Source organism: Vicia villosa, unplaced genomic scaffold, assembly GCF_029867415.1.
Source record: "Vicia villosa cultivar HV-30 ecotype Madison, WI unplaced genomic scaffold, Vvil1.0 ctg.000348F_1_1, whole genome shotgun sequence".
Classification (NCBI taxonomy): Eukaryota; Viridiplantae; Streptophyta; class Magnoliopsida; order Fabales; family Fabaceae; genus Vicia; species Vicia villosa.
Genome location: NW_026705155.1, coordinates 1,041,866 through 1,054,123, shown reverse-complemented (window position 1 = coordinate 1,054,123; position 12,258 = coordinate 1,041,866). Strand labels below are relative to the sequence as shown.

Here is a 12,258-nt window from a genome sequence, read left to right as displayed (position 1 = left end):
TTGCAAAGTTCTATGCCTTAAGTTGTGTTGTTGCAGGAATCGAAGATTCAAGATCAACATAAGAAGCAACAAGATGAATCAAGTTCTTGGATTCTTGAAGCAAGCTGAGTGCTATGAAGTTTCAGAATCAGAAGCAAGAAGGAAGAATGTTCAGATATTCTGATGATAGAATATGATCTGAAACATTATGTCTATTTGTTCTGATACATTCTATATGGCTTATATGGCTCTGATACATATTATGTGTTCTGAAACATATTTTATGTTCTGATTCATTCATGCTGACTTTTGTCGTTTAGTTTTGTTCTGTAACATTTCAGGATGTAGAGATGCTCTGATGATGCTCTGGTACATTCAACAATGTTCTGATACAATCTAGCATGAAGTGATGTAAGAAGAAATTCAAGCTCTGAAGCTGTCCAAATGGAAGCAGGAATCAGAAGCTGTGAATGTTCTGAAGATCTAAAGAAATTCAAGTTTTGAAGCTGTCCGATGGAAGCAGAAGTCAGAAGCTGTGAATGTTCTGAAGATCAAAGAAATTCAAGTTCTGAAGCTGTCCGATGGAAGCAAAAGTCAGAAGCTGTGAATGTTCTGAGGATCTAAAAGAAATTCAATGTTCTGAAGCTGTCCTATGGAAGCAGAAATCAGAAGTCATGAATGTTCTGAAGATCAAGCACTGTGAACGTCTCTACCGAAATAATCAGGGAAGTCTTTTATTTATAAAATTCTTCTGGTATTAATTTCAGGGGGAGATTATTCATCTCAGGGGGAGATTGTTAATCTCAGGGGGAGACATATTCACATGCTTATGCTATAGCTGTGTAATTTGTCTTTAGTCGTCTGCTCTTTCTGATCGCAAATTCATATCATTTATATATGTTTTTGTCATCATCAAAAAGGGGGAGATTGTTAGAACAAGATTTGTTCTGATCAATATTCTTAGTTTTGATGATAACAAGGATATGAATTTTGTGTGAGATAATGTGGTACTCTAATACATTGCAATTTCCCTTTCAGGAAATATATAAAGAGTATGCACAAATCAGCGCTCAGAAGCTTTGTCTCAGAAGGTTCAGCATGCAACATCAGAACATGGTCTGGCAAGACATCAGAAGATGGTCAAGGCAGAATCAGAACATGGGTCTATGGAAGCATCAGAAGAACTTGAGATCAGAAGCAGAAGCACTGAAGTTCTCATGGTATCACGCTCAGAAGCACTTCAAGGTCAGAAGACGAGAAGATGCTATGCACCAAGCTGTTTGACTCTGATGATATTCAAATATTATATACACAAACATCAGATCAGAAGAAAGTACAGGTGGCAGGCTACGCTGACTGACAAAAGGAACGTTGAAAGCTATTGAAGGCAACGTCAGTAGACACAGCGTGAACAAGGCTCGAGGTAGTTGACAAAAGCGTGAAACATTAAATGCAATGTTGTACGGAATACGCAAAGCATTAAATGCGCCCAACGGTCATCTTCTCAAAGTGCCTATAAATATGAAGTTCTGATGAGAAGCAAGGTTACCAATTTCTGGACGATTTGCTAAACAATTAACTTGCTAAAACGCTGTTCAAACTCAAAGCTCAGAAACTTCATCTTCATCAAAGCTCACTACATTGCTGTTGTAATATATTAGTGAGATTAAGCTTAAACGTTAAGAGAAATATCACTGTTGTGATTATAGCTTTTCAGAAGCATTTGTAATACTCTTTGATTTAATTACATTAATTTGTAAGTAACTAGAGTGATCAAGTGTTGATCAGGATACTCTAGGAAGTCTTAGCTTGTGTCTAAGCAGTTGTAATTAGAGTGATCACGTGGTGGTCAGGATACTCTAAGAAAGTCTTAGCTTGTGTCTAAGCATTTGTTCCTAGAGTGATCAGGTTGTGATCAGGATACTCTAGAAGACTTAGTCGCGGACTAAGTGGAAAACCATTGTAATCTGTTGCGATTAGTGGATTAAATCCTCAGGTGAGGTAAATCACTCCGTGGGGGTGGACTGGAGTAGTTTAGTTAACAACGAACCCGGATAAAAATAATTGTGCATATTATTTTTATCGTTCAAGTTTTTAGACTACACTTATTCAAACCCCCCCCTTTCTAAGTGTTTTTCTATCCTTCAATTTCTCTAACATGCATGACACATAAATTGCTAGATAGACCTCCCTAAGAGTTGTGGCTTAAGTCCAACTACGTTTGCTTAACATAGCGCAACATTAGCCCCAAATCAGTTGATTAAATATCATCACTAACATTAACTCTACATTATTGTGCTAATTTTGCTTTTCCACACTCTTTACATTAATGTCATTTAATTTTTTGCCATTTACATTCCATGTCATTTACTTTCTTGCCTTTTCCCCTTTGCCCCTTGAGATTTCTTTTTCTTTTCATCAAAACACTAATAACTATAAAACTGTAAAAAGTTTTTAATGTATCTTTGTGCTAAGTGTTACTATTCCTTGCTTCGAGTTGGACCTTTGGGCTTGGTTACTTTCCCTTAGCTTGGAGTTCATCTGATACTTTGGTTTATTTTAGGCATTAATTCCATATGATACTTTGTGGTGCCTGAGACTTAGAACCATTTAGATCTTCTGATTTATCTGAGACTTTGTATTTTTCATCTAAGACACTTGAGATTTCATCTGCTACATTTGTGGTTATCTGATTAATTACTTGTTAATTGTCTTATGGCTCAATCCAAAGGAAAGGGAATATTCATGCTCCATCTTATGGTTAATTCACTTGCACACACAAATACTTTCTCTTGGCCTACCTGACAACGAGACCATTTATTTCATGTCATTTATTATATTCAATAGGATAGTCACTTCATCTCCTCCTCATTCTTAAAATTTCAAAGTTTCTCCCTATTTCAAAAACTTTTTGTTTTAAAACCTCGACCTTTTTTTTTCAATAAAACTTGACTTTGTCAAATGATTTTCAAAAATCTTATCCAAGCCTTTATCTTTTCAAAACTTTTTTTTTTCAAAAGAAAGGATATTAGTCAATTCTTGTAGTGAAGCAAACCACTATGCTTCTAGCAAGTTGTGTTTTTCACTTCAATGTGACAACATATCTTCTCCCTTTTTTAGACTAAATCTTTTAATACGAATTAAGTTAATCAATAATTTAATCATAATATTTCCGCCGCAACACTTACATTATCCTTTATAAAATAAAGCCCTTATTTTAATATGAAATAAATAAAACAAATAAAAAGTGATAATAGAAATGTGGCAAAGGTGAATCACTTTCATTAAAGCTTGTTTTTAAAAGTGATCTCTAAGCCATTCATAAAACTCACCATTGAAAAACAGTGAATCCGGAATTGGAAAATAAACGATACTGATACTGCATACATTTATAAGAAAAAGAATGGAATGGCACTACTATCTACTAGAACACACAACTATAGGTTTCTATCACTAGAAATATCCCACCACTAAAAACCAAATCATCTTCGAATAACCCAAATTTATAATGCATATTTACACTCACATATCAACAATAACATATAAACAACACAAACTCTTATTGCCACTGGATCATTGGCTCCAGAGAGAAAGGTGGAGAGAGTGGGACTAAGTAATGGAGAAGACTGAGTGGAGAGAGTTGGAGTGTCTTGAATTGGTCCATTGAAAGTCTTAAAATTAATTAAGACAAATTAATTAAACAAAATTAAAACAAATTTAAATAATCAAAATAAATTTAAACTGAAAATGCAGATAACTCTATTTAATTATCTCGGACATTTTGATGAAAAAACAAAAATAAATAGACTTAATACAAAAAAAAATAAAAATAAATAGACTTAAAACGAATAAAAATCGGGCACAAAAGTGTTCGGAAAAGTAAAATAAATGCATTAAAATAATCAGTGCGAAATATACTTTCAAAAACAGAAAAATTTTGATCAAATTTTATAGTAAAAAACACTCAGTTGAAAAGGGCTGGGTTGATCAAAATATGACCGAAAAATAGTTGAAAAAATAAATCGAACACGCCAGGGTTAAACTACGCGGATTATAAATTAAAAACTGGTCTGTCTATCAATTATAAAAATTTATTATGCGAGATGAAATGCATGTTATTCTTTAGAAATGATGCATAGAATATATGGAGAATGCATTGATTTATTGACTCAAACACATTACTCATCTATTCTAAATAGCATATACAAAATACCTATAATGTAACATAATAGTGACTTTCTACAATGAATGAGAAACGGGCTTGAGGTCCATCACAATGAGTGAGCCTATAATGAAAGAATATGCTGACGTGGACACCTACCAGAAAAACCAATTCCTGACAACTAGTTTTCCCTCCAAAATCCGCCATTGAAGAAGTTTCAACTTGTTGTCAACAATGGCGTCAACATCTAGCTCCGCCTCAACTCACAAGCCTCCGTTGCAACCTCCGCCAGAATCTCACCTACGCGATCCCTTCGAGCCAGACATAAACCCGCCACCGCGCAACTACTTGGAAGAAAGAGTGTTCAAGAGAAGGCGCATTGAAGAAGCCCAGGACAAATCTCTCATCCACGGCTTGGAACTTCAACAACACGCAGCAAAATTACTCGAACCCGTCGACCTCTCGCCGCTGCAAGAAGCAGTTGATGAATACGCTGAAACCAAGAAAGAAACGTTAATGACAATTTTCAAATCATTCGCACTTCATTACCCTAACGCATTTTCATTCAAGCTCGCCAAAATCCTCAAACTCCACCCTCCGCTTCGAACGCGAATACAAACCGTTGCTCTTCTTCTTGAAGTTCTTCCTGAAGGAGTAAACAGTTCAATGCATTCCTCTATCTTGGTTCAACTCAAAGAGCCTCTTCTTCATTCACTCGAGGTGGAATCTGAAGAAATTGTGTTTCCTTCGCTATGCGAAATGATTGGCATCCTCGCTGATAGGTTGCATCAGTTTTCTCTCGGCAGTTGGGAGGAGCTTCTTCAGTATGCTTGCGATTGCATTTCTGGAAAAGCGGAATCGGATATTAAGAAAGGGCTTTTGTTGTTAACGGAGCTTTCGAGGAATGCTTTTCTAAATAGGGAGTTCTGGTTGAATCAAGGGAGGTTTGATCTCGTCTTCTCAAACATCTTGGAATTGATTTACTCGATGGATCGGGAATTGAAGAAATTGGCATACAATGCAGCGTTGTCGTTGATGGTATTGTCGAAAGGTCTTCTGAGAACAGAAATATGTGACGTTCTCTTGCCGATTTTGTTGAATATCATTGACGAACACGGGGAAGAAGAGATTCTGGAGGATAGGGTTAAACGTTTGAAGGATTTAGTAACGCAGGAAGATGGTTATATTTTTGAGGGGAAACACGGGGAAGTGTTTTGGTGCATGATTCGAGTAGCAGAGATAGAAAATGTGAGCGAGGAACTGGTGCTTGTTGCAGTTAGTATTCTCAAGGAGCTTGATGCGGCGGATCAGAAAGAGATGGTAAATATGATTGGGAATCTTTCTCATGAGGATGTAAGGAGGGTGCTTGCGGTTTCTTTAAGCCTTTTGTCGTGTGTTGATGATGATGATGATGATCCTCTTTGGTATGACAATAAGGATTCTGATGACTATGGGATGACAGATGCTTTCAACTATGGGGTCTTCTTGTTCGATTCACTCTCTTTAGACGGGGATGAAGGTGTGTTTGTTCCCACGGCAACTGAGACGATAACCATGCACTATGCATCTCATGTTGATTGGCGCCTCCGTCATGCAGCAATGCTTGCCATTGGTTGGATCATAGAGAGAAACATCAGTGTGGTATGTATGTTTATTGAATGAGCTTTAAACTCTAGTGTTTTCATGGTGATGCATTAGTTTATAGAAAGAGCAATCATGTCATGTAATTTTTCTATGTCTGCTCTGTAGTACATTGTTTTGAGAAGAATCGTACTCTTCTCCCCTTCATTATTGTTATCGTGCAAGCTAGGATATATAGTGATCAAGGATTTGAATCAGGTCTGCAGTCGTATTGCGCTGTGATCCTTAATATCATGAGAATTGGATACTTTCCATGTGCTGCAGGAACTAGGAAAACAATTATGTTGCGGCTGCAATTACAATTATGTAATTTATGATGCTAACAATTACATTCATATATGATTCCCTCTTCCCTTTTGCCACCACAGGACATGGTGCAGTACTTTGACCAAGTTGTGAATCATGTTTTTAAGTCACTAGATGATCCGGACTCCCGAGTACTTTGTGCTACTATGCATGCAATTAAGTGTTTGACTGAATATAAGGAACTATTAATGAATGGCCAGTATCACAAGAAGTTATTGGCTAAACTAGTTCCCTCCATTAGAAGTTACTCTTGTGCCCGTGTACAGGTACAAAATATTAATGCCGCTCGCTGCTTGACCTCTGTTAGTAAAACAGCATATTCCTAATGTTACTCTTGAATTCATAAATGATATCCTTTGTTTATTATTTTCTGCAGAGATATGCTGTGATTGCTGTTCGATCCTTGGTAAATATTTGCGGCTTAGATGAAATATCACCTTTTGGGGAATTTGTAGCATCATTACATGCATTTCTTAATGTACGGTAGTCCTTAATTTTCACGATATATATCAACTTCTCATTTACTCATGTATTATGCTTCTACATATTTACGCATAGTATTGGTGTAGTCTCAACTGTTATTTTTCTATCGTTTCTTATGTTTTACGTACTTACAATAAATTTCAGCATGAAGATCCAAAGTTACCGGAGGAAGCTATTGATACCCTGAGACTCTTTGCAGTTTTAATACCGGTATACATTAATATCCGAAGTCATAGGTTTTGATTACAGTAAACAGTTAACCTAATGTGATTTGATATGCAATTGTTGCATGCAGAGAACTTTTCGCCAAAATTATTACGATACCACAATGGAAGCACTGAAAGTCATTGTGTTTAATAAGCACAGTTTATCTAGACTGTTGGTCCTTGCCAAATATCTAGAATGCATGGTATATCTTGTAAGGAAAGTTGGGCCAGATAACTTCAAAGAGCAAGAAGCTATTCAGGCGAGTATTTCTGCTAATTCTATTTTAAATTGGGTAAAATTATATCTAATGTAATACAAATACGTTTATGACCGTTCACGAATAGGCTTGATGTACCTTATGATCTTGGTATATATCATTCCAAATTTGATTGAATTTGTGACAAATTCAGACATCATAAAGGTGTCAAATATTTATGAAATGATTTTTTTGCTGTACTAATTTATTTATCTTGTAACATTTGAAGGTCATGGAATCTATAATATCACTTGAAGGAAAATTGAGCAATACAGAACACACGACAAAATATATCATCTTAAAGGTATATTTGAAATCAATACAGAACACATGATAATGCTAGTTTAAAGTTTGTATTACTAATTGAATAGATATTAACATTGTGCAGGTTCTGGATCAAATCTGTCGATGCCCGAGAGTGAGTATTGACAAATTTACTGATAAAATTATTCCAATGTTGCTTGGATCTGCGCAACTCTGTCTTGACTTAACTGTTGCTAAACTCAAGGATGATCATAACAAGCGTTTAATTGAAAACATGATGGTTCTGGTTTGTAATACTTTGTCATATTGTGCTGTTCGGTCCTCTATAAACTTTTCCCCCTACATTAGCAAGGTTGGTTTGATAGATCTGAAGTTTGTGTTTTATGTAGAGGTGTCTGTCTACCTAGAAAACAAACATGTGACTAATAAAACATGTATTTAAATGTTTAGGTTGTTATATTATTTGTGCGCATTCTTGAATGTTCTAACTTTCAAATTCGCAAGACTGCTATTTCAGGTGAATATAGATTTAAATTATTCGAGTTCAGCTTACAATCTTGAAATTTGTGTTTAAGCCATTTTTGATAAACTAATTCACCTTCTGTTTTTAGGTCTTCCAAACCTGTTACTCTCACTTAAAGTAGGAGACACAAATAATGACATTAAAAGTTATCGGGCTCTCTTCATTTTGCGATCTGTGGTTGACTTGTTGAAGAAGGTATTTGGTTATCCCTCTAACGTCTTAATTTATTAGTTTATGCATCAAGTTATTTCTTGTCATTTCAAAACAAATGCAGGTAACTGATAAGGTTGTTACTACAATAATATTGAGGTCACTTGTCAAATGCATTCAGGTACAATACAATTCTGCTAAATATATATCGGTAATATGTTTGGATCATATATTTTTATAAAGTAACACGTGTTCATTATGCAGTCTTCTAGTTCACTTTTCGATGATTCTTTGATCAAGTTTATTGCTGACGAGATAAAAGATACAGTACAAAAGATTATTAAAATTGGAACAATGAAAGAACAAGGAGTTGGAACTTTGGGAGGTAGATGTGAATCTTTACCAACAGAAGATACACTTCAGGTTGTATCTTTAAACTCTCTTGCTTTTGAATACACATGCATTTTATCCAGAGTAGGAGTAGTAATCAGCTTTTTTGCTCATCACAGCATATACTTCACTTAATAGCAACATTTGTTGAAACATTTAAAGACAAATTCATGCTACATGCTGATGACCTCGCGTCAAATGTTGTCGTGCTTTTGGTATGTTCTCCTTTGTTATTTTTTCTCATCTAGAAAACCTGCATATATATTTGATGTTTGATATAGATTCATGCTACTATTGGCAGGCAGAAGACAATCCAGATAGAGTGATAGCTTTTGGAATTGCCATTTTTAATGTTATCTTGCCACTTTTCCCGGACAAATTGCCTCTGTAATTCGTTTCTCTTATCAGTTTTGTCTAAAGTTATAGCAATAATAAATGCCTCTATTATTTATACATTTTGTTCCTTTGTTGGTGCTATTTGAATAGGTATCATGACAGATATAATTCAGCCTCCAGTTTTGCTTTAAAGGAAAATTATCCTTGTTCCAAGCCGGTATTTTAAAATTGCCCATAATTTTTATTCTTTACTTATTTATTTGTGTAAGAAACATGATTATTAACTTTTTGGAAATGATTATTCTAGCATGCTATAGCGGCAATCGGTATTTGTGCTATGTTTGGAGGAGATCGATTTAAAGACTTTGTTGATGGTAACTTCTTTAAGCTCTTAAACTTATAAGAGTGGAACTGTGTGTGTATTGATTTTCTTGGAATATGACAAGTAATAGGTTTTTTCGCAGCCGGTATCTACTACCTATATGTTGAAATGAAGAAAAGTCTTTCAATTGATAAACCATTTGAAGATAGAGATGTAAGGCTATGTGATACCGCAGTTGCAGCCCTTGGAAAAATCTGTGAATTTCATGGTGACAGTATAGACCCTAAGGTAATACAAAATAGATTCTCTATCTTGGATTTTTGTTTGCTATCCTGAATCATAATGGTTTTTAAGCAGGTGTTTCAGAGATGGTTAAGCTTCTTGCCATTAAAGCAGGATTCCATTGAAGCTAGATATACACATGGGCTGCTTTCTAAATTGATACAGAGGTATTATTAAAGTGTTGTTAATTCTCCTTTGGACCACTTTGGTACATGTATTGGGCTAAACAAATGTTTAACCTGTCTACAATGATCAGGTCTGATGAATACCTATTTGGAACTAACAATGAGAATCTTCCCGAGATTATTTTAATAGTAAAACAAGTAAGAAGAAATGTGGATTTATTTGAATTTCTTTATTTTGTGAGATATGGATTTATTTGATAATGTACTTTCTTGTATGTGTAATGTATACTTTGCTATAGATCTTATCTGGACCTCACCGTCTGGGAACTGAAGAAGCTATCAGTTTGATGATTGACTTCATAGAACAACATGGTGGAATGAAAATTGAAATATGAAGGTGAAAGACTCCTTGTTTTCTAATTGAATTGTACAATAGGGCATGAGACTGCAAGATTTCAATTTTTCAATGTGTAAAGGTACAAAAACGTTAGCAAATACAAATGTATATTATTTCGGGCTTAAATACACTTTTGGACCAGCTGCCAGTCGATTATTGGAGGCGTACAAAATGCTTTTAAAGGTAACCTTTCTCTGCTTGGCAAAAATATTTTTCTTAAAACCTATGATATTGGCAAAAATGCTTCCATAATTCTAAATTTGTCTATCAGCAGTTTATTGCAAAAGTACTACTATTCATAACTATGGTTTTATATGTATACATATCCGCGCTTCTGTTTCTCTTCAATCTTGCTGTGCTGCTCACATTGGATTTTCTCATTCTGCATTGATTCATTGCTGTCATCCTCCATTCCTCCTCGTTTTTTAATTTAATCTGAAGCATTACCCTGTTTTCTTCTGGACTTCCCCCTTCACTTTGTAATTGTCCATACTAAACACTGAGTCACAATGTCAAGTGTCTGTATGCATGCATCTAAACACATGCAGATGCAAAAAGTATTGTAAACTGGGAGACAGTATATGCTGGCAGTCCAATCTGAAATTTTAGTTGATTGAAAGTTAATCTGATCCACAGCAATAACATTAACAAGTTTATTTTTGTTGATGACTAAACTATATTCATATAGCACAGCCATTTTTTGTCAGTAACAAATGGCTTATGTTTGTACGAAAATAAGTCAGAGGGTTTCTAGACTTTGTATTGAACTTGAAAATATGGAGATCAAATGGATGTTAAGCTTGCGAGCAGCGGTTTTGTTAGTTTGCGGGCCAACTACCTATATTCAATCATTATTCAAGGATTGACCCTGCCACTGCTTTTATCAGTTCATCATTTGTATCAAAGTTTAAATTTTTTGAAATGTTCTTATAAGTGGCTAGGGTTAACCGTGACCACTCTTTGGCATGGGATAGGCCACCACCACCCGCAGAAATAGTCAATTGAGTTGTAGTGAAAGTGAAACACCGAGTAAGCAATTCATATTAATATCATGTACATAACTTTTAATTTCGGCTCTTTTTAATTAAATTCTATGGCCACTCTTGTAAAAATTATATTAACCTAACAGAAGTAGATTTATTTACACCCGATTGGGTAATTAGGATTTAGGACAATCGGAAGTTTCAAGATTATACTTGTATTTAAGCCATTTATCATTAACTTTTTGGCTCAACTCCATTTACATTTCAATAAACATGATGAATAGATGTGTTGACAGATACAGCCTTATTAATATAGCAAATCTGTCTGTCTGCAACAGTTTTTAGGGAACCTGCAAAATCTTAGAGACTCACATGCTGCACTTGCTTCTGGATCGGAAACATCAGGAGGGCCTTCTTCTGTCTCAGCAATAATCTCTGAATGTGAATCTGAAATGACAGTTATAAATCGAGATCTTGGAATTCTTTCCGCCTCCATTGCTCGTGAACAGGCAGAAAAGATGAGCATTTGATAACAATATAGGAATAAGATTAACCATGAAGTCTTATTGTCATGTATTTTAGGATCTTGTTGTTTTTCGAGTATATTTTGTGATCTTGTTCATAGTATTGATATGTTGACATGACATGTGAACGTGACCTTGTGAAAGTAAGTTGAAAAATGTCATAACATGTAGTTATTTTTTCTCTCAATTCACAAAATGTAGCCAACGTTATTAAGGTATGAGTACCTACACGAGTTTCCTTCCTAGCAAGTAAACTGAGAAAAATGAAAAATAACAAAGTCTTACCTATTGAAATAAAAAACCTTATATTTAACTTGTTTTTTCTGAATGTGTTTTTTCGATCCATGGGTAGTATTACTCGTCTCGTTTTTTGAATCCAACTTGAAAATCTGTAGCTCAATGAATTACTATACAAGACCTAGAATTTTCTTCTATACTTAGAGTTTGGAAGAGTACTGGCAAAATTAATTGTTCATCAAATGATATGATATGACCATGGTGATAACAACTAATAGTAAACTGATATTTCATGAAACCTGCAAAACAAAACACAATGATGGGGATAACAAATGGAGTTTCTCATTTCATCCTTACTAATTCTCTTTCATCTTGGTGAAAAATAGATTTTACCTTTTTTTTTTTTTTTTTACTGTATGGAGTTTAAAATCTGGATGCACCACAATATGGAGATGTCAATATTTGGATTTTGTCTTTTCATTCTCAATTCCCACAAATTCTAACAGATCTCTATTGTTATGCGAAAATCTATAAATATAAAAATTATTATTTTTTACCAAATTAATTATAAAAGGAAATTTAAAAACTAACCATAAAGAAATCAAGAAACTAATCCTCTACGATAAAATTATTGTTTTGATAATATTTCATTCATGCTTGTGAGAGTCATGACCACCATAATCATTTATGT

General features: G+C 34.7%; 2 protein-coding genes across 2 annotated transcripts; both read left to right on the top strand.

The window, feature by feature from the left end:
• Nucleotides 1–4,375: 4,375 nt before the first annotated feature.
• On the top strand, nt 4,376–9,821 carry LOC131627073 (uncharacterized). Its single transcript, XM_058897904.1, has 19 exons — nt 4,376–5,782; nt 6,151–6,354; nt 6,465–6,566; nt 6,716–6,781; nt 6,867–7,037; nt 7,264–7,338; nt 7,423–7,650; nt 7,749–7,815; nt 7,910–8,037; nt 8,096–8,152; nt 8,236–8,394; nt 8,481–8,576; nt 8,663–8,748; nt 8,848–8,914; nt 9,005–9,071; nt 9,162–9,307; nt 9,377–9,468; nt 9,558–9,624; nt 9,726–9,821. The coding sequence occupies exons 1-19, from the start codon at nt 4,376–4,378 to the stop codon at nt 9,819–9,821; spliced, it is 3,381 nt and encodes a 1,126-aa protein (XP_058753887.1).
• A 44-nt stretch (nt 9,822–9,865) lies between these two features.
• LOC131627063 (AUGMIN subunit 7-like) lies at nt 9,866–11,434 on the top strand. Its single transcript, XM_058897899.1, has 2 exons — nt 9,866–10,006; nt 11,145–11,434. Exons 1-2 carry the CDS (start codon nt 9,866–9,868, stop codon nt 11,334–11,336), a joined length of 333 nt encoding a protein of 110 aa, XP_058753882.1. The 3' UTR covers nt 11,337–11,434.
• The last annotated feature ends 824 nt before the right edge of the window (nt 11,435–12,258 follow it).